Raw genomic sequence first — 19861 nt, 5'->3', positions numbered from 1 at the left:
TAAAAAAAGGGGAGGAGACGATCAGAGGTTGAACTCTTGGTTTTATTGTTTATAGAAAACTTTTCCTTTCGTTAAATCACTACATCCTTTTCTACACAAGGCCAAAAACCATGGGCTTGCTACAAAGTATTGTTGAGGGAATGTTCCATAGCATACAAACGATCACGCATATCTTGGGATCCATAATTTTGAACCTGCCAAAAAGAAACAAGCTTAGTGTGTGTGGCCAATACCAGGAAAATGTAGGCGGTCCACAAATTTTCTTTTACCACGCCATGTCCCCTCCCCATCAATTTTTGTCTTAGCCTAGCCCACACACTCACATTTCTTAAAACCATTGGATAGCAATCCCAGTCTTGATGAGAGGGTTCATTGGCAAAACGGCTGAACGGGAGCGGAGCTTGCTCGTCAGCAGCGGCATCCACCGGCTGAGGTGTTGCATTAACCCCACTGAATCGAGGAGACGCAGCCATAGCAAAGTTAAACGAGTCTGTAGCGGGCCGAGCAACAGGTGTAGGACGATGCTCGTAGCCGTTGCTCATCCTCCTCGACAGAGAAGGATAGAAGTCGTAGTTGGGCTGAGATTGCATAAAGTGCTTGTGATAGATAGTGCGTGTGATCTCTATATTACGTCTGCGATGATGTTGCATAGAGGGGTTCTACTTGATTAACAACTGTTGAAGTCGATTAAAAAAGTGGAAGGAGAAAGGCTTTCTTAGCTCGGTTGGAAAAGGTCTCAGCAAAATTTGTACTCTTTGGCTACGCTTCCTCGTGATTCCTGGAGAGCCATTGTTTATTGGGCTGTTTCCACTGCAACCCGGCCGGGCACATCACATGAGGTGAGCATTTCAGCCCGCTGACTCCAACCGTCCCTAAATTAGGTTCCAACCAACACCCAAACTCAAATTTTATCTGCCAGATCTACTCTTTTTATTATTATGATTGTTGACGACGTTGCCAAACTAGCTTGATGAAGTCCTGACATTCCTCCGTCGTCCCAGATGGATGTCCAAGTTGCCATGCCATGACCTCCTTTAGCAGGTCGCCAATAACTTTTCCCGGTTTGATCGATAGCATTTTGGCAACTGTTTTACCCTGCAAAAAAAAACATTGACTGTAAGTGAACTGTTGGTTGTAATAAGAATTTCGCGAAGACTTACATCCAGAATCGGTTTGAACGTATAACAATTCTCAATTCCATAATCGAGCGTCTGCTGAACTAATTTTTGATACATGCTGATGATGCTCTGAGCTTCAGGTGGTATATCTATAGTAAGACGAGCTTGGTTTAGCGATCCCGAATGAACATGACCATGAGAAAACGCTTGGAAAAAACTTAGTTTTCTCTTGGTTTTTTTTTTTTTACCTTTGGTTACTCCAATCGTGTCATGATATGATAAAAGACCAGCGATAAATGACACCTTCACAGCCAGCGGCCAAACGTAATCGACTTCCCGAATAAACATACCTGCAATGTCACAGGAGGTCAAGCGGAATTAACATCATGCACCATAATGGTTGTCCAAACATCACGGGAGGTCAACTTACCCAAATCTGCTCTGTCAATTGCTTTTTCCGAATTATTTCGCACAGCTTGCTGGATTTGTTCAATCCGCTTGAACACCATCGATACTGTGTTGATATCTTCGTTTTTGACCTACGTGGAAATCAGATGGTACAAAGTTTATTAACTGAAATGCAAAGTTTTGAGCTGTCTCCACAGTAGTATTTCCATACCTTTAGCGATTCCCGAAGGACGAATTCCACAGCAGGCAGCGCTCGACCCTTTTGGGTATACGTCATGCCACAGTAGGGTATCAGGTTGGTAGCAAGATATAACAGTCTCAATTGCTCCAGGTCCGAGGTGGGCGATAGGTTAGTGACATTCGCCTGAGAAAGCCTGGTAAACACACACAAACAAAAATGTAAGTGACTGTATGCACAATGACAGCAAACAATACTCAAACTTTTACCATTCCACAAGTTTTGAGGCCTGTGTGCTCCTTTGCGTGTCATGCAGTTCTCCTTGGACATCCTTTTGCGGTGGAGCAAACACAATTTCGTACAATCCAAAAGAGTAGATCAAATCAAGCGACCGTCGAGGTGCTGGTCCACGAAGCATCTTGTCGACTTCTATGCCTATACGCTCGCGACTAATCTTTGCAAGTAGTGCATGCTAGATAGAAGGATGACAATAACATCAGGATCGATTCGCCCGCGCAGTGAACGCCTGTATTGGCTTACCTTTATTTTTTCATCCTTGACGGCTTGCACAATATCATCCGCAATTTCAAATCCAAACCGACTTGCAAATCGAATGCAACGAAGAACACGAAGTGGATCGTCACAAAACGTTTTGAACGCTGGGAGGGGGGTTCGAATTAATCCGTCTGCTAAATCTTGTAATCCCTGTATGTAAGAACCAGTCGGTCAAAGTCGAACTCCGTAAACTCTCTGTAGGCATGCATTGATTCCTTACCTGTTTGGTATAATCTTCGACTTGTAGCGTATGGACATTAAAAAATAGTGTGTTGATGGTAATATCTCGTCGATAGGCATCTTCCGACGGACTTCCATACGTCTTAAATAGCGATTGTCAGTACCAGTTGATAGAGTTCCACACCATCGCTGTTGCCCCTCAAAAAGCACCATCCATCATCACCATTCAAAACTAAGTCTTGCTTACCACTTGCGCAGGAATACGACTGTCTTCATTATATATTTCGTTTCGCAAATTTACAAAATCAATTTCTTGATCAAATAGCTTGGTAGTAGCGGTCTCCAAATGCTTGGATTTATCCGGGTTGGAATCTATTTTGGCAATGCTTCGAGTTTCATAGCCTTTGGACGTCAAATATTCATTGACGTGCACGGCAAAGTCATATCCCATCATGGTACTAACTGCCACGTCCAGATCATGACACGTTTTGCCTAGCAGCTATAAAAAGATAAATCAGAAAGAAATAGAATCGGAAAATTGATTGTTCTCGTAAGTCTTACTTTGTCTCGGACCCAGCCGCCAGCAATTCGCAAAGTGACAGGTGGTAGATCCGCTCGGGTTGCTTTCAAGTGCTCTGCGACATCGTTTAGCAAATCACAGATTTGAGCCTCCCGGTTAGAAAGCACAACTTTCATTTCGGCTCCGAGGGGTTTGCAAACTCCATAGACAGTTGGAACCACTGTTTCGCCAGTACTCATGGTTACAGAGTCTTGTTTGGTTCGTTTGAATTCCGGGTTGTAATTTAGAGTCTCGACAGACGTGATTGATCTCTTTTGAGGTAACAGCTTGACTAGTTTATGGGAGTAATAGGCAGCTGAAGGCGGTCTGACTATTGGAGAAAGTGTAAATGAACGATGGGGTCGAAGTAAAGTGAAATAGCTGCAGCGTTGCCGCAGGAACATACTGGTCTTCGTGTGTCATACTTTGACAAATTTTTGAGCCTGCTTGCTGAGCTTTGACCTTCAGCTTTTTTTTTTTTTTTTGAGACACCGCTTGGCTTTCACTTTCGACTTTTTTCTCTTTTTGACCCTGAAATGTCTCCTCTACACGTTGCCCCTACAGTCAACCGGCATTGTGGTTGTAGGGAAGAATAAATGGCATCAACTGCCTTGTTTATTTTTTTATTTTCTATATTCCTTCTTTACAATTCCATCTCATAACTTCTCTTTAAAATGACTTCGACACCACAGGATCAGCGGTCAGCAGATAGTTCAGTATCAGCCTTCAGTTCGGCTATCGTGTTCAACGTCGTTACCACGGCAGCTTCTTTTGCTGCATTTGCTATATTGCGTCCTCGCCAACCAAGGTTTTACGCGCCGAAAACGTTTTTTACTGATGAAGCGTACGTTGTGACCCGTGCTTAATACAAATGTCACCTTCGGGTCTAATTGATTGATGCATTCGTACATATTCTCAGGTATAGAGCAGAATCTTTGCCACCGGGCCTGGTTTCCTGGCTCAAGCCTCTATTCCAGTTGAGTGACGAAGAATTAAGGAGGCAATGTGGGCTGGATCATTACCTGTTTGTACGGTTTATCCGGATGTGCCTATACCTTTTTCTCGCCTTTGGGTTCTTATCGCTGGTCATAATTTGTCCCTTAAATGCGTTGGATCAGCGGTCACTACCTGGTCTCAATGTGTTGACCTTTGGTAATATTTTGGATACCGGTCGGCTCTGGGGTCATCTAGTTTTGACAGTTTTATATTCCGGTACGAATGAATGCACGTAGTTATCACTGTGTCAGTATATAACTTTGGCTTTCTAACCATGTGTACTGATCTACCATAGTCATTGTTCTATATGTGCTGCGTAGAGAAGCACTGGAATTTTTGGATCTCAGAATGGAGTATCTGCAAGAACATGCAAAAAACACACACGCCAGGACTATACTAGTTCGGGATATCCCACAACATATGCGCTCCGAAAAGCTTTTATCGGAATGGTATAGTATATATCCGGGTGGCGTAGAGAAGGTCTCTCTGACCAGGTAAGTTGCTAGCAGAGTACCATGCAATGTTTAGTGCCTTTTTTAATAGTAATGATATTGTATTCTCGGTTGCATAATGAAAGGCAACCAAGTACCCTACCGAAACTGATAGCATATCGTAACAAGATATTGAGACGCTTGGAAAGATTAGAATGTAATTACCTATACACTATCGATACAGATAGAGTCACCATTCAGCAAATAATCAAGCAACGGTCATTCAAGGAGCCTCAAGATGTTGAGAGTAACCTCGCTCCAGAGATGTCCCAGGAAAGCCCGGAAAAGGAGCACACCCTAGCACTGTCGCCTGCTTCCACGTTTCATGATGAACTCACTAAACGACCTTCATTCATTTCACATGCAACAATTCCGTTGGAGTCAGAGGTTCTGTCGAGTGGCATAGACTATCCTCCGTCTCTGGCCAAAAACGTAAAGCGTCCGACTATGGTATCTATTGGTAGCTGGAATCCATTGCACCGAGTAGATGCTATCAATACTTTGAGAGAATTGTATGTGGACCTCAATCACGATATAGAAGCCATACAGCAAAGCGTTTTATCTGAAGATCCAGCAGGCTCCTCGGCGTTCATCACCTTTAATACTCAAGCAGGTGCACAAATAGCGGTGCAAACATTAACCGCTCACACGCCTATGAGACTGCAAGAGCGAACAGGCAATGTCGCTAGCAATGACGTTGTATGGAAGAGCTTAGAAATTAATGTTAAAGAGCGGATGGTAAGATCCTTGGCTGGAAATGCATTTTCTGTAGCCTTGAATATATTCTGGTGTATCATCGGTAAGTCGACATTGTGACAAACCTGCCTCTACCCGATGGCATCAGCGTTTAGTGATGAATTAAGGAGAAAGGGGGCGTATATTGATGACAAAAGAAACATTGACTTCTTTTTTTTATTGTTCAACCTAGTGGCTTTCATTACCAGTATTGCAACCTTGAGTAATTTGGAAAAATTACTGCCCTTCCTTAGCCCTGTAATCAATCTGAGCTCTACTATCCATGGCATTATTGAAGGTCTAATTCCCTCTGTAGCTATCTCCACTTTGATGAGTTTGTTGCCAGTCATATTGAGCTGTGAGTACATACGTTGTGGTTAGTTCAGCGACATCTTGTCTCATAACGTTGACTCTCCCTTATTAGACCTGGCGATGTTCGAAGGCATTCCACTCATGAGCGAAATTGAACGATACGTTCAGAGCAAATATTTTATGTTCCTAGTACGTGACGTTGAGTCAATATATACTGGAAACCAGGAGCAAGCAAATAACTTACCCATGTCCCGTTCACAGATGATTAATGTCCTATTGGTGGTGACCATCGCTGGTACGGTTTTTACCTCTATTGCGCAGATTATTCAATCGCCTACCAGCATCATCAATTTGCTTGCGACGTCCCTTCCCACCGTATCGACTTTCTTTGTCAATTATCTCATTTTGCAGGCATTCATGGGAGCAGCTATTGAGTTAGTACAGCTATCCAACCTTGCCGTCCGAATCCTTGCACTTCGTTACTTTACTAGGACCCCGCGAGCCATTTTCACACGATGCCACCCAAGATCATTGCGTTACGGAACAGCCTTTCCACAATTGACACTAGTATTTAGCATAGGGATGGTGTTCGCAACAATCGCACCTATGGTCATCACGTTTGCCGTCCTGTATTACGCTATATTTTATTTTGTGTACTTGCACCAAATTCACCAGTACTACGCCATCAACCATCAAACGGCCGGATTATTTTATTGGAAAGCCATGCATCATGTTTTCGTTGGGCTAATTATTCAACAACTCACGGTCGCTGGACTCTTCCTATTACGAAGCTCTCTCGTTGCTGGTTTCATTTGCCTGTTTATCTTGCTTATCACGTTGTTTATCAAATGGCATATACAACAAGCTTACGACCCTCTGGTCTACAACTTGCCCATGAGCAAAATAGGCGTCAATGTCAAGTCGGCTTATACCAGGTGCGAGTTCCTTGATGCCCACGATACAGAGGCGGCAATGGGACGGGTGAAGAGGTCCGAAGGTCCGGCACAACACTCGTACCTACATCCAAGCTTGATCGCACCAACACCAAAAGTCTGGTTACCAGAGACTAAATCTGCTCACGCTGAAGCTGCTGAACTGCAAAGAATGGGTATTGATGCCGTTGTAGATCGCCATGTCGAAGCGCATGAGGCTGCTCGTGGAACAACACTGAAGCATCAAACCACAGACGCATCGGTTGGATTCCCTGAAACCTTTGGAGCTGGAAGTGGATTCCTTGTGAACTTGATGCAAAGTCAGTAGGATATGAGAAATCTAATCAGGTCAGAGCATCGCATACATATCTTCAATGGATGGTTACTAGAAGTATCGATTCTTTTTTTTGGGGACTGTAAATGTCGCTCTGAGGTCTTACTCGCAACAAATTATTCCATATTACGGGTTGTTAACCCTGAGATCATTCATGTCCGGCAATCGTTATCTTTATATAATATATATCAGCATTCAAGTTAAAAGAGTCCATTGTATGTGTTCCTTTTTTCTCTCGTTCATCCTTACTCTGAAATAAACCTCTGACAGCAGAATAAGGATGCGCATGATATCTTCTAGCGTATGGCCGGGATCCTCCTATCAGGTTTTGTGTGCTGGAAGGAAGGTATTTCTCATTTTGACATCCCCTACGGCTCGCTTGCCTTACCCCAGAGACAATGGCAGAGTTTCAGCGACGTCTGATTTATGGTGTGTTTCTGATTGTGTGTGATCTGAGATGACAGCGGCAGGTACCCTGAGTTTTGTGATGACTACACAAGCAGTTTTCCTTTGCGACAAATGGTAAGTATACGCATAATAGGATGCTTACGTCGTCTTCTAGGACCAGCGTCCGGGAGACCATGAAATTCATGCAAAATCCCCATTGACTGCGAACCCGGAGTTCCAACCCAAAAGCTATATAAACCGGTACCTTTCCCCTCTTTTTCAAATTTCTTCTTTACTGGCCGAGTCTCAAGCGAGGTCGGAAGGGTCATTCAGTTGATGTTGATGACTCTCGCGATTCTCGGACCAAAAAACATAAAACATCGGTGACGACCTTACTTTGATCAGTGAGTGGAGGTCATGGTACGATGAGACAGCCATTGATTTTTATCTTTGGCACCCCCTTTTATAAAATATAAAGAAATTAAAAAACACCTCGTTGCCGACAAGCGCGTGTCTTGTCCCCAGCGCTTGCTCTTGCACCACGTTAGACCGTGCTACAGTCATTGCGCTACTGCTGTCTATCTTTCCATCTTGATATCGTGGCCTTCATGACTCGTCATGGTATGAATGAAGGTATTATGGCTACAGCATTGTTGCCAGGTGCTCATTGGATTGGTTTTGCGTGATGTAATACGTATGCTGTCCAACGAATTTTTGTCCTCTTGTGCTAAACGGAACTATGTCCTGAAGATCAATCAATTTTTGGTCTCAAATGTTACGGTTGTTCTGAAAGAAAGAAAAAACAGAGTTCGGTTTGACTCTGGCAGAACTTTATATGTCTTTTCCCAACATTAAAATCTCTACATTAGGGATTGATCAGCTACAACACGGCCCAATGAAACATATAAACAAAGTGGAGGTGCGTGTAATCTACTGTATTGTGAACAAAAGTTGTATTGTATAAACTATATTAAAGAACAATGTATCGGTACTTTAGACAGGTGTAGAGGGTGATTTAATAACTTACAATGCGTTATATGCGTACGCATACTATGTAAAAAAGAGGGGGTATAGGTGAGCGGCCGCAGATTAAAAAAAAAACCGTCATTTAGTATCGGTTTTCGTGCCGCGATCGGTACATGCCAAAGGCACAGTTGGATATGATGAGGGATCCAAAGATCAAAGTCAAGAAGAAGAGCTATGGTAGCAAACAGCACCTTAGTAGACGGTAGGAGAACTCGCAATTCAAAAGTAACAAAGAATCACTTACCATGCTTTTGTACGATATTGGGTCTACAAAACCATTGATGATTTCTGCAAATGTTTCGGCCGATACCTTGGCTCTGGATTTTGATAAAAGTACAAAAATGTTAGAATAGCTTTTCGAGGGTATATTGCTAGTCAGTGACGAAGTAACTACCTTCCGACAACGAGTGGATCACGATGAATACACGTTTCCCAATTGCGACACGCTTCATCCATGGCTGGAACTCTATCCATTGGATGGCAACGATTCTCGTGATACAATTTTGTGCACATTGTGATCTCCTTCATGATAGCTTTAAAAAGTAATTTGGTGTGTTAGCGCATTACATCTTACAAAGTTCCGCCGGAGTTCAATAGAGATAAACTATACGTACCATCAGAATATTCAGAAACTTTTTGCTGGACATCAAGCTGAATAGTCAAGATGGCTTGTAAAGCCAGATACATCAAGACTAACACCACAAAGAGGTTGAAAGCAGTCTGTATGTATCCAGACATAATATAGGCGTAGTCTCGCTGTGGAACCGATGGACGATCACTTGCATTCAGCGGTGTAAGCTGATTCGCTTCACTATATATGATATTGTCGGTTGATTTCCGAGAATGGGTGGTTTGCTGGTCGAAGGTATCAGAATCACTGTCGGACATTGACCCTTCGTTACGTTCGTCAGCGATTTCCGATAATCGTTTGCGGAAACCTGAGCCAAAAAGGCCTTCCTTTGCACGACGTTTCCGTGCTCTGATCACAGCATTCGGGGAGATTACACGCTGCGTGACAGGACTTGCTGGTTCTGCAGGCGGGGTGGCAACGTGTTTCGGCTTTGGCAAGGCGAACAGGAATGGATTGCCAAGTCCTGACACATAAGGCTGGACATCCTTCGGGCTCTGCTGAAATGTGAATTTGGCGCTTGGTGTAGAGAGTCCTGCTGATGAGAAGGTACCTATTGTACGGAACGTGAGTCAGTGAATGGTATATTATGGCTAATCGATTGAAGGCAGACACTTACGCTTCACACCAGATTCTATTTCCGTTTTTTCAGTTATCAGGGGTTCCTTTGCAGGTCTGTCAAATATACTAGAGGTCTTCTCCTTCAAATCATACTCAAAGTCCATTGGTCCAGCTCTGGATCGATACATGGATGCTTGGCGACGGATCGTTAACAGAGGAGGGAAGAAGCTCGAATGGCAAGTTCAACGACAATTACAGCTCCGCCGCTACAAGCCACTATAAGGACTGCTTGACGAAGCTGAGAGCCAATTTTTTTTGCAAAAGGACAAAAAAAAAAAAAGACGTCTCCAAGCCCATTCAGTAGTAGCCATGGCCGATCAAAAACTGTTGGATACAGAAGTCACCTTTTCGTCTTTTGATTTGGACGCAAGACTCGTTAGAGCCCTTGCTAAACTGAAATTCACCAGTCCAACTCTTGTACAAGCGAAAGCCATTCCATTAGCACTCAAAGGTGTCGACATTCTCGCCCGTGCTAGGACAGGTAGTGGTAAAACTGCCGCCTACAGCTTGCCCGTCATACAAAATGTTCTTCAACTGAAGGAGGTGAGGACGAAAGCGACCATTGAATAGCTCGACCTTCACAGAATACTGACGTTTAATTCTTCCCAGGCCTTCACCGATACCGATGAAGCTCGACAAGCTACGAGAGCGTTGATCCTTGTACCCACTAGAGAATTAGCCGAACAAGTGACTGATCACATTAAGAAGCTTCTTTTGTACTGCTCTCAAGAGATTACGGTTGCTAACATTGCTGGCAATATCGCTCCTCAATTTCAAAAGTAAGTATCATATCATCATAGCCAACCATGCAGTCAGTGGTGTTCACTATTAAACCTCTCTCCTATTGCGACAGACCTATATTGGCTGAACTACCTGACATTGTTGTTGCGACTCCCAGCAAAGCTTTGGCCCACCTTGAAGCTCAAGTAAGTCGAATTTCCGACCATGACACGAAAGAACAATTGCGATGCCACGTTACTGACAGGACATATTATAGAATATGGTATTGAAGACATCATTGGAGAACCTAGTCATCGATGAAGCGGATTTAGTGCTTTCATTTGGATACAGTGACGATGTGCGCAAGATTTTGACATATCTACCAAAGATCCACAGAAGCTTTTTGATGTCAGCTACATTGACCAAGGTATTTTAGTGACACAGGAGAAATTCAGGATGATCCAGTTGGAAACCCACCATTAACTCGAAAAATTTAGGATGTCGATGAGCTTAAGCAGTTAATTCTCCGAAAACCTGCCATTTTAAAGCTTGAAGAAGAAGCCAATGAGGCAGATAACCTTGTACAATATTCTGTAACGTATGTGACACCGTATTATCATTGTGGCATGAATTGTATACCAGGTGGGCAATCAATCTAACGCTACTATTAAATTTTCTTCAGGTGCTCTGAACGTGAGAAATTCCTGTTGACGTTTGTCGTACTCAAGCTTCGCTTGATTCGAGGAAAAATCATCATGTTTGTCAACGACATTGAAAGATGCTATAAGCTCAAGCTTTTCCTCGAGCAATTCTCAATCAAAACTTGCGTTCTCAATTCTGAATTGCCCTTGAACTCAAGATACCACATTGTACAAGAATTTAACAAAGGTATCTACGACTACATCATTGCTACCGATGAGAGCGAATTGAAGGGAGAACAAGATACAGATGATGAAGACGAAGAGATGGAAGACGACGAGGTTGATGGTGAGTATTTTAGTCAATGCATTAAGGAGAAACGGCACGACGGATAGTTCAGTACCACTGTGTCGTACGGAAAGCCCCATAAACGGATAAGCTAACCAAATCGGACTTAAATGTAGATGAAGCCAATGGGAAAAAGAACAATACCAAGAAGAGCAAAAAGACTAAAAAGGTAGTCAAGGATAAAGAATATGGAGTATCCAGAGGAGTAGATTTTCAAAACGTTGCAGCCGTGATCAACTTTGATTTCCCTAAATCTGCCAAAGCCTACACGCATCGCATCGGCCGTACTGCTCGTGGAGGACAACGTGGTATGAGCTTGAGTTTTGTCGTACCAAAAGACATAGCAGAGCAGCACCGAGATCGAGATCGAACGATATCTCGATCATCCGCCATTGATGACAGCAAAGTGTTGGCTCGCGTGGAAAAAGATCAAAGCAACCGAGGCGTGTCCATTAAACCTTATAACTTTGATAAGAAACAAGTCGATGGTTTCCGCTACCGTCTTGAAGATGCACTCCGAGCCGTCACTGGTGTGGCTGTCCGTGAGGCTCGAGTCAAGGAATTGAAAAACGAGATTCTTAACTCTGAGAAACTCAAAGCGCATTTCGAAGATAAGCCCAAAGATTTAGATTTCTTGCGCCATGACCGACCTCTCCATCCCACCAGGGTTCAACAGCATCTAAAACATATACCTCAGTACCTCATGCCTAAAATAGCGCCTCCCACGTCAGCAGCAACCGGTACGGCGGTAGCTGACAATCAATCTGAAATACCAGCCCACCAAATTCCGTTTAAAAAAGTAGACAACAAGAAGCGATCCAGACAGTACGCTGCTAATAAGGTAAGTTGGTAGTGGGCTAGCAAAAGATAGAAAAAAGAGGAACAAAAAGTCGGAACTAATCTGTTGGGTGACACTAGAAGCGAAAGAATGATCCACTAAAGAACTTCAGCATGGGTGCTGGGAAGAAACAGGTGAGTGGATCGAAAAAAATTGTTCTTTCATGATCTGTCGATGGTGATATTTTGTCAGACCAAAGAGTTCACTAAAACGTTTCCATCGATGTTTATAGAAGAAGTAAAATACCTACAACTCCACTTCGGCCCCCAACCTGAAAAATGTAGCCAATTGGTTTAGTTAGGCTCTCAAAATCCCATTGTTCATAGCCCATACAATTCAAAGTCATCCATAATATGTAGTTTAGAAAAGTGTGTTTGATTCAATAAGTAAAGAGGGGTAAATCCAACTTAGTTAAATTGGGGGGAGGGGGGAAAAAAAGAAACAAATTTTTTTAGCGCTATTCTGGCTGGAACAAAATGGCAAGGATTATTCTAAAGCATGGAGCCAAAATATGTCATTCTACTGAGGCAATGGAAATATATATCCTTTGGTTCAATACTGGAAAGCTTTTGGCCATAGTGAGCTTGCTTTTTTGTCGTATCGAGATACAGGAGCGGACAAGGGGATAAAGGTGGCTATGATCGAATATCCAGGCGTTTACGTTGGTGCGCGTGTTGAGTATGGGTTTGGCATGGTTCATCAAATTTTGGTAACCTGGAGCGATTGAAGAGAATGCGAGAGGAATACAAAAATTTACAAGTTGATGCTATTTACAATGATTCATTGAATGCGATGCGTTGTCGGCAAGGATGAAATAAAAACATGAAAAAAAAAATCCACAATGAAATCGAAGAATTGGTGCCTATGAGGCGAGAGTGTGAATAGGCTCAGTCGCGCTGCGCACTCAGATAGGATGAGATGCTAAGTCGCTTATAAGGTGTTGGCGACTCCTCAACACTCTCTTTTGAAGTGCTCGTTGATGGCTCTGCTTGATGTGAGGTCAGCCCATCAAGGTTGCCTGTGCCAGAGATATCGTCGGTCGGTAAGTCTTCTATATCACTTTCATCATCTGGTGAAGTAAATTTCGCGTCAATTTTGTGTGCTTTAGATGTACCCTCTTTCAGAGAGTTTGCATTCAAGGAATATGAGGTATTAGCACCATAAAACCTATCGGTTGGACGTTTAAAACGTGATTCTTTTCGAATTGGTATCTTTATCCCTTGTCTCGCAAAGCATTTTGACAATTCAGTAGATTCTGGCGAGAAAGGAATGAGTAACAACACAACATGAATTGCACAGGAATAAGTTTTCATGGTATCGACCAGAGAAGTACTACCTGTCATTCCTGGAAACTAAAACGGACAGCCAAATTAAGAGATAAATTAATGCCAAAGTAACTCAATATGTTTGGGATAAGAGCTGAATGCTCCACCATAACTACCTTTTTAGCAGAGTACACAGTAAAAGATTGTGTATAAACTTCAGCTTGCACTTTTGTGCTCATTGTTAAAGGTTCGCTGCAGAAAATTAGAGCATGGCGGTCAGCAAACAAGGGTTGTTTCATCTTTCCCGTTTCAAAGGAAAAGGTTTCATGAAGCCCTTACCCAACTGCCAAATCGAAAAACATGAACTTTAAAGTATATTTCCCTTCCGAGCGCACAGAGAGATCAGGGAAAACAAAGTATATGCCAGATGTCTTTTGGGGATTTTCAAGTTGTACAGCGTTAGCTATAAGGGAGCCCATTAGATTCCGAGTTGGAGTCGGGTTCCTGAGGGATATTACAGTGGAGAGGGAACCTCCGTACTTGGACTCCGATGCAACTGAGACTGCACCGGAGATCGGAGGTGAGATCGTGGAAGTAGTTGCGGTAAAATGCGTATTAGGTACTGTGGAAGGATGTAAGACGATATTGCGTTCTTCTGCGCCGTTGTCCGAGTAGAGATCGCACTGTACTAGAAAGAAAGAGATATCCAAGGAGCTGTGTAGTAAAGTCGATGCAAATGATCGGTGGAGAAGTAAAATTAGGAATCATAAAGGTGCTGTGTAAGTCCGTAAAAGTCCTTGCCTACCTAACAGTTATTAATTCTCCATCCTCGCCTTCTACAAAGAGCTGAAGAACTGGAGGAGGATCAATTGGTCTCCTATCTTTCTCGCCAAATCCACAACATCGCGCTCGCAGAGGATGCTGTATAACCTCTATGAAGTATCGAAGCATAAAAATCATTAGTCAAGATGGCCCATTTTGCGGCTGGTACGACATTTTGAAAAAAAAAAGGACGAAAAGATTTTACCCAAACGGTAGCGATTAACACTACGACTAGGACGAGCCAAGCCCATAGGAGGGGTTGGACCCGAGTTCATAATTTACTAAAGACCAATCACTTGTTTTTCAAGGTCTTTCAGTAGAGATTGGTCTTGGCGAATTTCACGATGGAAGACCACAAAAGGTGTTCTATAGGCTTCCAGAAAGAGCTTGACGTTGTTCCGTATTTCACTGTCACAGGTCATGGTCAAAATTGGCTGAAGCGATCAGCGACGGAGTATTAATATTTCCACAAGCTGAGTACCAGTTCAAAATGGCCTGATCCTCTTGGATTGGATTTTTTGCCATACACAGGAGTTTTCCAAACCCACACTATGGCTGCTAGACTCTATGTAACTGACTCGGGCAGGTACAGTCATTCCCCAAATGAATCACTCTCCCATTTCAAATAACTCATTCTCCAGGACAGATACTTCCATGCCGGTGCCATTGCTATCATTACTGTTGGGTAATTCATTACGAATCTCGTTTAAATTTTTTTTTGGGCATTTTTTTTTCTGGGCTTTCCCCTACGCAATTTTGGCTTTAACTCGCATTTAGCTTACCAGCACGCGGTAAAACTCATGTCTCGCGCTCCCTTTGTCGCTATCTCCGATGGTTAGGTGTCCCAACCAAGGTGTTTAGTGTCGGCAATTACCGGCGGCAGCGGTTAGGCACCATGCCGAATGACTTTTTTTCACCAGGTAAGCCCGAATTTTCTTTTCTTTTCTTGCTTGCTTTTACTGTGGGAAAGGTCGAAAGGGAAAGAGAGAGGGACGGTTTGGTAAACCCTGATAAAGAGAGCCAAATGTACAAACTCTTGTCACCACTCCAAAAAAAAATATAGAAATAAACTTTATTCCGACTTTTTTCTGCTGGGAACATGCGGACCTTTTACTCAATATTGCTTTATAGCCAATGAGGACACCAAGGAACAAAGATTGCTGATCGCTGAAGCATGTTTGAAGGATATGATCGAATGGCTGGAAAGGGGCGGCCAAGTAGGGATTTATGATGCCAGTAACACGACAGATGAAAGACGCGCTTGGATCCAGCGTAAACTCAAGGAACACGATATTCAGACCCTATTCATCGGTAAGCTACACTTGCATATCTCCCCCGCCGAGAGTCAAGATCCACAAAAAAAAGTTTAACCCTAGTTTCTCTAGAATCCATTTGCAATAAGCAGGAAATCATAGACAGCAATATACGGAGTGTAAAAATATCATCGCCCGATGTACGTGGTACTTTTACAACTCAATCTTTCAGTAAAGCTAAACTAACCCCACCTTACTCTCAGTATGTCGGTTGGGACCCCGAAGCTGCTGTCCGCGACTTCAAGGTAAACCAATCATGTTCCGCCAAACATTAGCTGCAACTGCGGATTTGACCTCAACATCTATCACGTTAGAACCGCATTGAAAACCATTTGCCGTACTACAAGACCATTCGTGACCCGGAGTTGCCGTTTGTGAAACTGATGAACGTTGGCGAACAATTGATTGTAAACAATGTCAAAGGATACTTACAGTCGCGCATTGTTTATTACCTGATGCATCTTCACATCCAACCTAGAATCATTTACTTTGCCAGGGTAGGAGGGAGGTCGCCTTTGGATGCGGGGCGGTGGCCATGATCCTCATCCCATTTTTTTTTCAGATCCCTGAGTCCTTGAATGAGGGTTCATACAAAGCAGATGCAGATCTATCTTCTGTGGGACATAAACAAGCCGAAGCTTTAAAAAATTTCTTAATCAATTACCGCCAACAGCAGCTTGATATGGGCATTGAGGAGAAACTTCGTCCTTTAACAGTAAGTTGACTGGCGAATTTAAATTAAACTTAACCCATGGATCTCACACCACCCCCTATCCTCTAGGTTTGGGGATCTACGCGGAAGCATGCTTCACAGGCAGTGCGGCATTTTGCCGAGGATGACATTCTTGTGAGGGCGCTGCCACTTTTGACTGAGAGAAATCCTGGTGAATGCGATGGCTTGACCCCTCAGCAGATCAAGGTAAATATAAATAGGAGTGGTCAAGATAGGGGTTACTAGAGAAATCTCGATCCCATCGAGCAAGATCATGGCCTGTTCGACACGTGGTTTTGAATCAAATGCTAAATGATGGGTCCCATTTTCCAGGCCAAGTTTCCAGAAGAATACACCAAGTCGCAACAAGACCCATACAATCACCGCTACCCGCGGGCCGAGGTAATTTTTTATACCAACAACTTGATATGACTCCTATGGTTTTCCGCACATGATGTAACGTGAACACCCCTTGATATTATAGTCATACCATGATCTTGCTGTGAGATTGGAGGCATGCATTATGGAATTGGAAAGAGAGAAAAATGATGTTTTGATCATCGGCCATGATTCAGTCCTGAGGTGCTTGTATGCCTATTTGTTTGATCGACCGGATGACGAGATTCCTTCTATCCATATTCCACGCAATTATCTCATTCAGATCAAACCTTCTGCCTATGGGTGTCGAGAGACCAGATTAGAGATCCAAATGGAGCAAGAAAGCGATGAAGATGACCAGCTTTGATCTTTTGGTACATAACAACAAACATTCAATGTTCTTTCTAGTCGTATAGTTGATAGCCACTACCCCCTTTTTTTTTTTAGCAAACGTAAAATAGCCCACCACGCCGCGGTGAAATAAAACTTATTTTGGGGTTACCATTTTCTTTGCTCGGCACCTCTGCGCGCGCAGTTCGGCGACTCTCTTTGTGCGGCCCATCTTCGGCGCACCTGTTTTGTACCCCCAAAGCATTTGATCGGACAACAATTGTGGGAGGAAAACCATCAAGGCGTTTTTCTTTACCAGTAGCCATGTTGTATGATATGCGTGTGTATTTGTACTCTATACGAACAAAGGCGCTATGGATGATACAAAAGACGAAAAGATAGATCAAAATGTATGTACATGAAAGCAAGGAGAACAAACAGGGTCCTTCGATGGGGGGGGAATCTCAGAAATTACAAGGCCAGGCAGGCCGGCTAATGGGAGAAAAAAAACATTCTACGGCTGAATCTATGAAAGCGTAGGGTAGGTTGATTTTCTTTGGTTTCACTCTTTGGTGTTGGTGCTGAGAACCCATCCGACTTTCCATGGTTGATTGCATTTCCAGTACTTGGGAGGGCAAAGGAAACCTTCGATCTCTTCTTCTGGATCCAAGTAACCATCAGGTCGTTTAGCACGCATGGCTTCAATGAAATGCATCGCCTTGCGCTTATCTTCCTTGCATAGTACCCATTTACAATTTCGGCACACGCAGCCATTTGATTTGTTGTATCTATGTGGACATGGGCGAATTAGTAAGTGTCAAACATTGGTGGGATAATAAGACGATCCCACGCCTCAATAACATTGAAAGAAGATGCTTACCTCAGGCCACATTTGTTGCATAGATAAACAAATGGTCTGCCTTTGTCATAATAAATCTTGCCATCCGATAGCGGCCATCCAAAAGCCTTGCGCATGCAACCTTCTGAATGCTCTTGGCAAGCTTGGCAGGGACCTTTTGGCTTGGTTGTTTTGAGGGTGGAGCCATGTGGTTTGAATTGACCTGTGGGCTGACGTTCTCGTGGTTTGGTGTCAGATTCTGAATCCATGCTAGAGTATTCGTCATAGATCGGTTCATGGCTGGGTGATCGTGTGCTTTGCATCTGTGGCTGTGCTGAAGGGTATTCTAAATGCCTGGTAGTACGTGGTTGATTTTTCTTGTGAATGCTCGGCGATGGTGTTTTAGGTAACCATATCCGCGTAACAGACACTCGCTGGCTATGGTGCATGCGTTTTGAATGAGGCGACGGTTGTGAATAGAGTGTTCGATCTTGCTGTCTGGCCGCGGTGACTCGGCGTTTCAAGGCCATCAATAAAGATTCCCCTGAAATGACTTTGGACTTGTGTTCAATACCGTTGGGGGTCAGCATATCAACCTGGAATATCAGATCCTTTTCTTGAACCTGAGAGGCTGTGGGGGATCGATGCGGTGTCGATTTGCGACCATACCGACCTAACCCATTGGCGATGGCTACGGCGGATTTTAATGGTATATGGCTATTGCTGTTCATGATAGCACTGACAGCGTCCTGGTGCTTGTATCGCATTTTTGATGGAACCGATAGGCTTTCAACATCGTCCAAAGGGCCATCGATGAGACTTTTTTCCGAATCAGATGAGGTTTCTGAGAAATCGTCGTCGTCGCCTCGAGTGCTCTCTGGGCTGAGCATCCAGGCGATTTTATTTGGCTTATCAGATTCGATTTTTTGAATGTTCGTTTTTGGCGGCTGGCTTAGTAGTGTGTGGTCGAATAGATCTTGATGGATGTCGTTAAATTCGTACGGAGGTGAGATGGGATAGGTTGCTGACGAGTACAGTGTACGTGGTTCAAAAGTATTCATGTTGAAAGATTGTTTAGAAGGCTTGGCAACGAAAGCAGTAGGGTAAGCGTTTCACGTTGCAATGGGTGGTAGTTCTAAACACACAATGAAAATGATGAAGTTTAGCAATTGGAGGGGCGTAGGTATAAAATATTGGATAAATAAGAAGCCAAGCGACTGAGCAAAAGGTGAAATGCCAAGTTACCAAGGGATTATAAATTTATCTTTCTACAGGCTCCACCATGGCATTACAAAGAAACATTTATAGATTTTGTTGTATGCGTGAGAGATGGATACTTACTTTGACTGACTGCGGTGGGCCAAGAAAAATTTGATCAGATTGGTGGAAATACAAAAAAAAGGGTAATCCACAGAATTTCGGCGGACAACTTTCACCAATGATTAATCAAAAGTCAACGAGATGTATGATTTAAAAGGAGGAAGCAATTGATTTGATCTCGTTTCGATGGGTTCAAATCAGATCAAAAGCACTTCTTTTTTAAAAAGAACAGTATATGATAGAGGAAACAAGAAATGCAGGGGTGGGAAGGGAAGGAAGGAAATGGCAGCAATTTATAAATGGACCTTAAAAAACTTTCGGTCCATTAATTCTGTCGAAGGCAAAGCACTCTGCCGGGCAATACGACCGCCCCCGGAACAGCGGCGAGTATATTATCCATACTCCAAGCCGAGCGGACCTGTATCACGACTAATCTAGAAAATTGAACGTAACATAATTCATTTTTCCTTTCGTCACCCCCTGGCAACGTTGCCATGGAATGGAATAAAATCATCCATGAATATTCGGCGCATTGCTCCTGCCTTGCGCAGCAGCCATGTCAGCAAGAAATTTTTAGAATGGCGCTTGGCCACGTAGTCTGATCGCCTGCCTGTCGCTCCCCCAAAAAAATTTAAAAAGTTTAGTAATTGCTGACAATTGCTGACCAGGGAGATCAATCCATTATTATACTTTCTAATCACGCAGTTCATTTTGCTTACGCACAACTGTCTCATCAAAATTTATGGATGACTCATGTCTTCCTTTCTACAGACTACCAGGAAAAAGGCAACATAGCCTTACACTGTGGTACCATCATCAAAGGTTTTATTTCTTATGCGATCTTGACGTCAATGAGCCCGCTCCGGTAGGTCTCGGTA

General features: G+C 43.3%; 8 protein-coding genes across 8 annotated transcripts; 3 read left to right on the top strand and 5 right to left on the bottom strand.

The window, feature by feature from the left end:
- K450DRAFT_217163 (uncharacterized protein) lies at nucleotides 1–839 on the bottom strand. The gene has a single exon (XM_051584997.1). It carries the CDS (start codon nucleotides 648–650, stop codon nucleotides 120–122), a length of 531 nt encoding a protein of 176 aa, XP_051449618.1. The 5' UTR covers nucleotides 651–839; the 3' UTR covers nucleotides 1–119.
- A 62-nt stretch (nucleotides 840–901) lies between these two features.
- Nucleotides 902–3402, bottom strand: K450DRAFT_217153 (uncharacterized protein; the record flags this gene model as incomplete). The annotated part of the gene is made up of 9 exons (XM_051584996.1): nucleotides 902–1095; nucleotides 1161–1468; nucleotides 1549–1657; nucleotides 1738–1900; nucleotides 1974–2176; nucleotides 2245–2409; nucleotides 2480–2581; nucleotides 2687–2938; nucleotides 3001–3402. 9 exons carry the CDS (start codon nucleotides 3400–3402, stop codon nucleotides 937–939), a joined length of 1863 nt encoding a protein of 620 aa, XP_051449617.1. The 3' UTR covers nucleotides 902–936.
- A 208-nt stretch (nucleotides 3403–3610) lies between these two features.
- On the top strand, nucleotides 3611–7098 carry K450DRAFT_217148 (uncharacterized protein). The gene is made up of 7 exons (XM_051584995.1): nucleotides 3611–3842; nucleotides 3918–4210; nucleotides 4290–4488; nucleotides 4572–5284; nucleotides 5414–5578; nucleotides 5645–5721; nucleotides 5794–7098. Exons 1-7 carry the CDS (start codon nucleotides 3673–3675, stop codon nucleotides 6790–6792), a joined length of 2616 nt encoding a protein of 871 aa, XP_051449616.1. The 5' UTR covers nucleotides 3611–3672; the 3' UTR covers nucleotides 6793–7098.
- Nucleotides 7099–7977: 879 nt separating this feature from the next.
- Nucleotides 7978–10003, bottom strand: K450DRAFT_217143 (uncharacterized protein). The gene is made up of 5 exons (XM_051584994.1): nucleotides 9459–10003; nucleotides 8826–9392; nucleotides 8606–8744; nucleotides 8456–8528; nucleotides 7978–8383 (listed from the first exon to the last, which is right to left on the bottom strand). The coding sequence occupies exons 1-5, from the start codon at nucleotides 9586–9588 to the stop codon at nucleotides 8294–8296; spliced, it is 999 nt and encodes a 332-aa protein (XP_051449615.1). The 5' UTR covers nucleotides 9589–10003; the 3' UTR covers nucleotides 7978–8293.
- Nucleotides 9684–12511, top strand: K450DRAFT_217139 (uncharacterized protein). Its single transcript, XM_051584993.1, has 9 exons — nucleotides 9684–10003; nucleotides 10070–10239; nucleotides 10314–10386; nucleotides 10458–10607; nucleotides 10678–10778; nucleotides 10863–11167; nucleotides 11284–12008; nucleotides 12086–12139; nucleotides 12238–12511. The coding sequence occupies exons 1-9, from the start codon at nucleotides 9770–9772 to the stop codon at nucleotides 12244–12246; spliced, it is 1821 nt and encodes a 606-aa protein (XP_051449614.1). The 5' UTR covers nucleotides 9684–9769; the 3' UTR covers nucleotides 12247–12511.
- Nucleotides 12512–12880: 369 nt separating this feature from the next.
- K450DRAFT_217127 (uncharacterized protein) lies at nucleotides 12881–14612 on the bottom strand. The gene is made up of 7 exons (XM_051584992.1): nucleotides 14298–14612; nucleotides 14076–14202; nucleotides 13610–13984; nucleotides 13447–13522; nucleotides 13342–13357; nucleotides 13163–13260; nucleotides 12881–13074 (listed from the first exon to the last, which is right to left on the bottom strand). Exons 1-7 carry the CDS (start codon nucleotides 14365–14367, stop codon nucleotides 13057–13059), a joined length of 780 nt encoding a protein of 259 aa, XP_051449613.1. The 5' UTR covers nucleotides 14368–14612; the 3' UTR covers nucleotides 12881–13056.
- K450DRAFT_217111 (uncharacterized protein) lies at nucleotides 14438–17015 on the top strand. The gene is made up of 11 exons (XM_051584991.1): nucleotides 14438–14678; nucleotides 14739–14777; nucleotides 14870–15012; nucleotides 15224–15403; nucleotides 15478–15545; nucleotides 15609–15650; nucleotides 15720–15902; nucleotides 15968–16120; nucleotides 16187–16324; nucleotides 16451–16519; nucleotides 16602–17015. The coding sequence occupies exons 1-11, from the start codon at nucleotides 14644–14646 to the stop codon at nucleotides 16860–16862; spliced, it is 1311 nt and encodes a 436-aa protein (XP_051449612.1). The 5' UTR covers nucleotides 14438–14643; the 3' UTR covers nucleotides 16863–17015.
- A 292-nt stretch (nucleotides 17016–17307) lies between these two features.
- On the bottom strand, nucleotides 17308–19001 carry K450DRAFT_217104 (uncharacterized protein). The gene is made up of 3 exons (XM_051584990.1): nucleotides 18909–19001; nucleotides 17706–18798; nucleotides 17308–17613 (listed from the first exon to the last, which is right to left on the bottom strand). The coding sequence occupies exons 2-3, from the start codon at nucleotides 18722–18724 to the stop codon at nucleotides 17388–17390; spliced, it is 1245 nt and encodes a 414-aa protein (XP_051449611.1). The 5' UTR covers nucleotides 18725–18798; nucleotides 18909–19001; the 3' UTR covers nucleotides 17308–17387.
- Between the last annotated feature and the right edge of the window lie 860 nt (nucleotides 19002–19861).

The sequence above is a fragment of the Umbelopsis ramanniana genome, assembly GCF_025399195.1.
Source record: "Umbelopsis ramanniana AG unplaced genomic scaffold K450scaffold_1, whole genome shotgun sequence".
Classification (NCBI taxonomy): domain Eukaryota; kingdom Fungi; phylum Mucoromycota; class Umbelopsidomycetes; order Umbelopsidales; family Umbelopsidaceae; genus Umbelopsis; species Umbelopsis ramanniana.
This window is presented reverse-complemented; position numbering and strand designations above follow the sequence as displayed.

Coding starts and splice junctions, on each gene's coding strand:
- K450DRAFT_217163 (XM_051584997.1), bottom strand. CDS start 650: ATGCAACATCATCGCAGACGTAATATAGAGATCACACGCACTATCTAT.
- K450DRAFT_217148 (XM_051584995.1), top strand. CDS start 3,673: ATGACTTCGACACCACAGGATCAGCGGTCAGCAGATAGTTCAGTATCA. Junction 4,489..4,571: donor GAGAAGGTCTCTCTGACCAG/GTAAGTTGCTAG, acceptor GCATAATGAAAG/GCAACCAAGTACCCTACCGA. Junction 5,579..5,644: donor GTTGCCAGTCATATTGAGCT/GTGAGTACATAC, acceptor CTCCCTTATTAG/ACCTGGCGATGTTCGAAGGC.
- K450DRAFT_217143 (XM_051584994.1), bottom strand. CDS start 9,588: ATGTATCGATCCAGAGCTGGACCAATGGACTTTGAGTATGATTTGAAG. Junction 8,745..8,825: donor AGTTTCTGAATATTCTGATG/GTACGTATAGTT, acceptor TACTTTTTAAAG/CTATCATGAAGGAGATCACA. Junction 8,529..8,605: donor GATCCACTCGTTGTCGGAAG/GTAGTTACTTCG, acceptor ATCAAAATCCAG/AGCCAAGGTATCGGCCGAAA.
- K450DRAFT_217139 (XM_051584993.1), top strand. CDS start 9,770: ATGGCCGATCAAAAACTGTTGGATACAGAAGTCACCTTTTCGTCTTTT. Junction 10,004..10,069: donor ATGTTCTTCAACTGAAGGAG/GTGAGGACGAAA, acceptor AATTCTTCCCAG/GCCTTCACCGATACCGATGA. Junction 10,608..10,677: donor TGTCAGCTACATTGACCAAG/GTATTTTAGTGA, acceptor CGAAAAATTTAG/GATGTCGATGAGCTTAAGCA.
- K450DRAFT_217127 (XM_051584992.1), bottom strand. CDS start 14,367: ATGAACTCGGGTCCAACCCCTCCTATGGGCTTGGCTCGTCCTAGTCGT. Junction 14,203..14,297: donor TGTTAATCGCTACCGTTTGG/GTAAAATCTTTT, acceptor GATACTTCATAG/AGGTTATACAGCATCCTCTG. Junction 13,985..14,075: donor GGAGAATTAATAACTGTTAG/GTAGGCAAGGAC, acceptor TTTACTACACAG/CTCCTTGGATATCTCTTTCT.
- K450DRAFT_217111 (XM_051584991.1), top strand. CDS start 14,644: ATGGCTGCTAGACTCTATGTAACTGACTCGGGCAG. Junction 14,778..14,869: donor ATTGCTATCATTACTGTTGG/GTAATTCATTAC, acceptor ACTCGCATTTAG/CTTACCAGCACGCGGTAAAA. Junction 15,903..15,967: donor GAATCATTTACTTTGCCAGG/GTAGGAGGGAGG, acceptor TTTTTTTTTCAG/ATCCCTGAGTCCTTGAATGA.
- K450DRAFT_217104 (XM_051584990.1), bottom strand. CDS start 18,724: ATGAATACTTTTGAACCACGTACACTGTACTCGTCAGCAACCTATCCC. Junction 17,614..17,705: donor TGCAACAAATGTGGCCTGAG/GTAAGCATCTTC, acceptor ATGTCCACATAG/ATACAACAAATCAAATGGCT.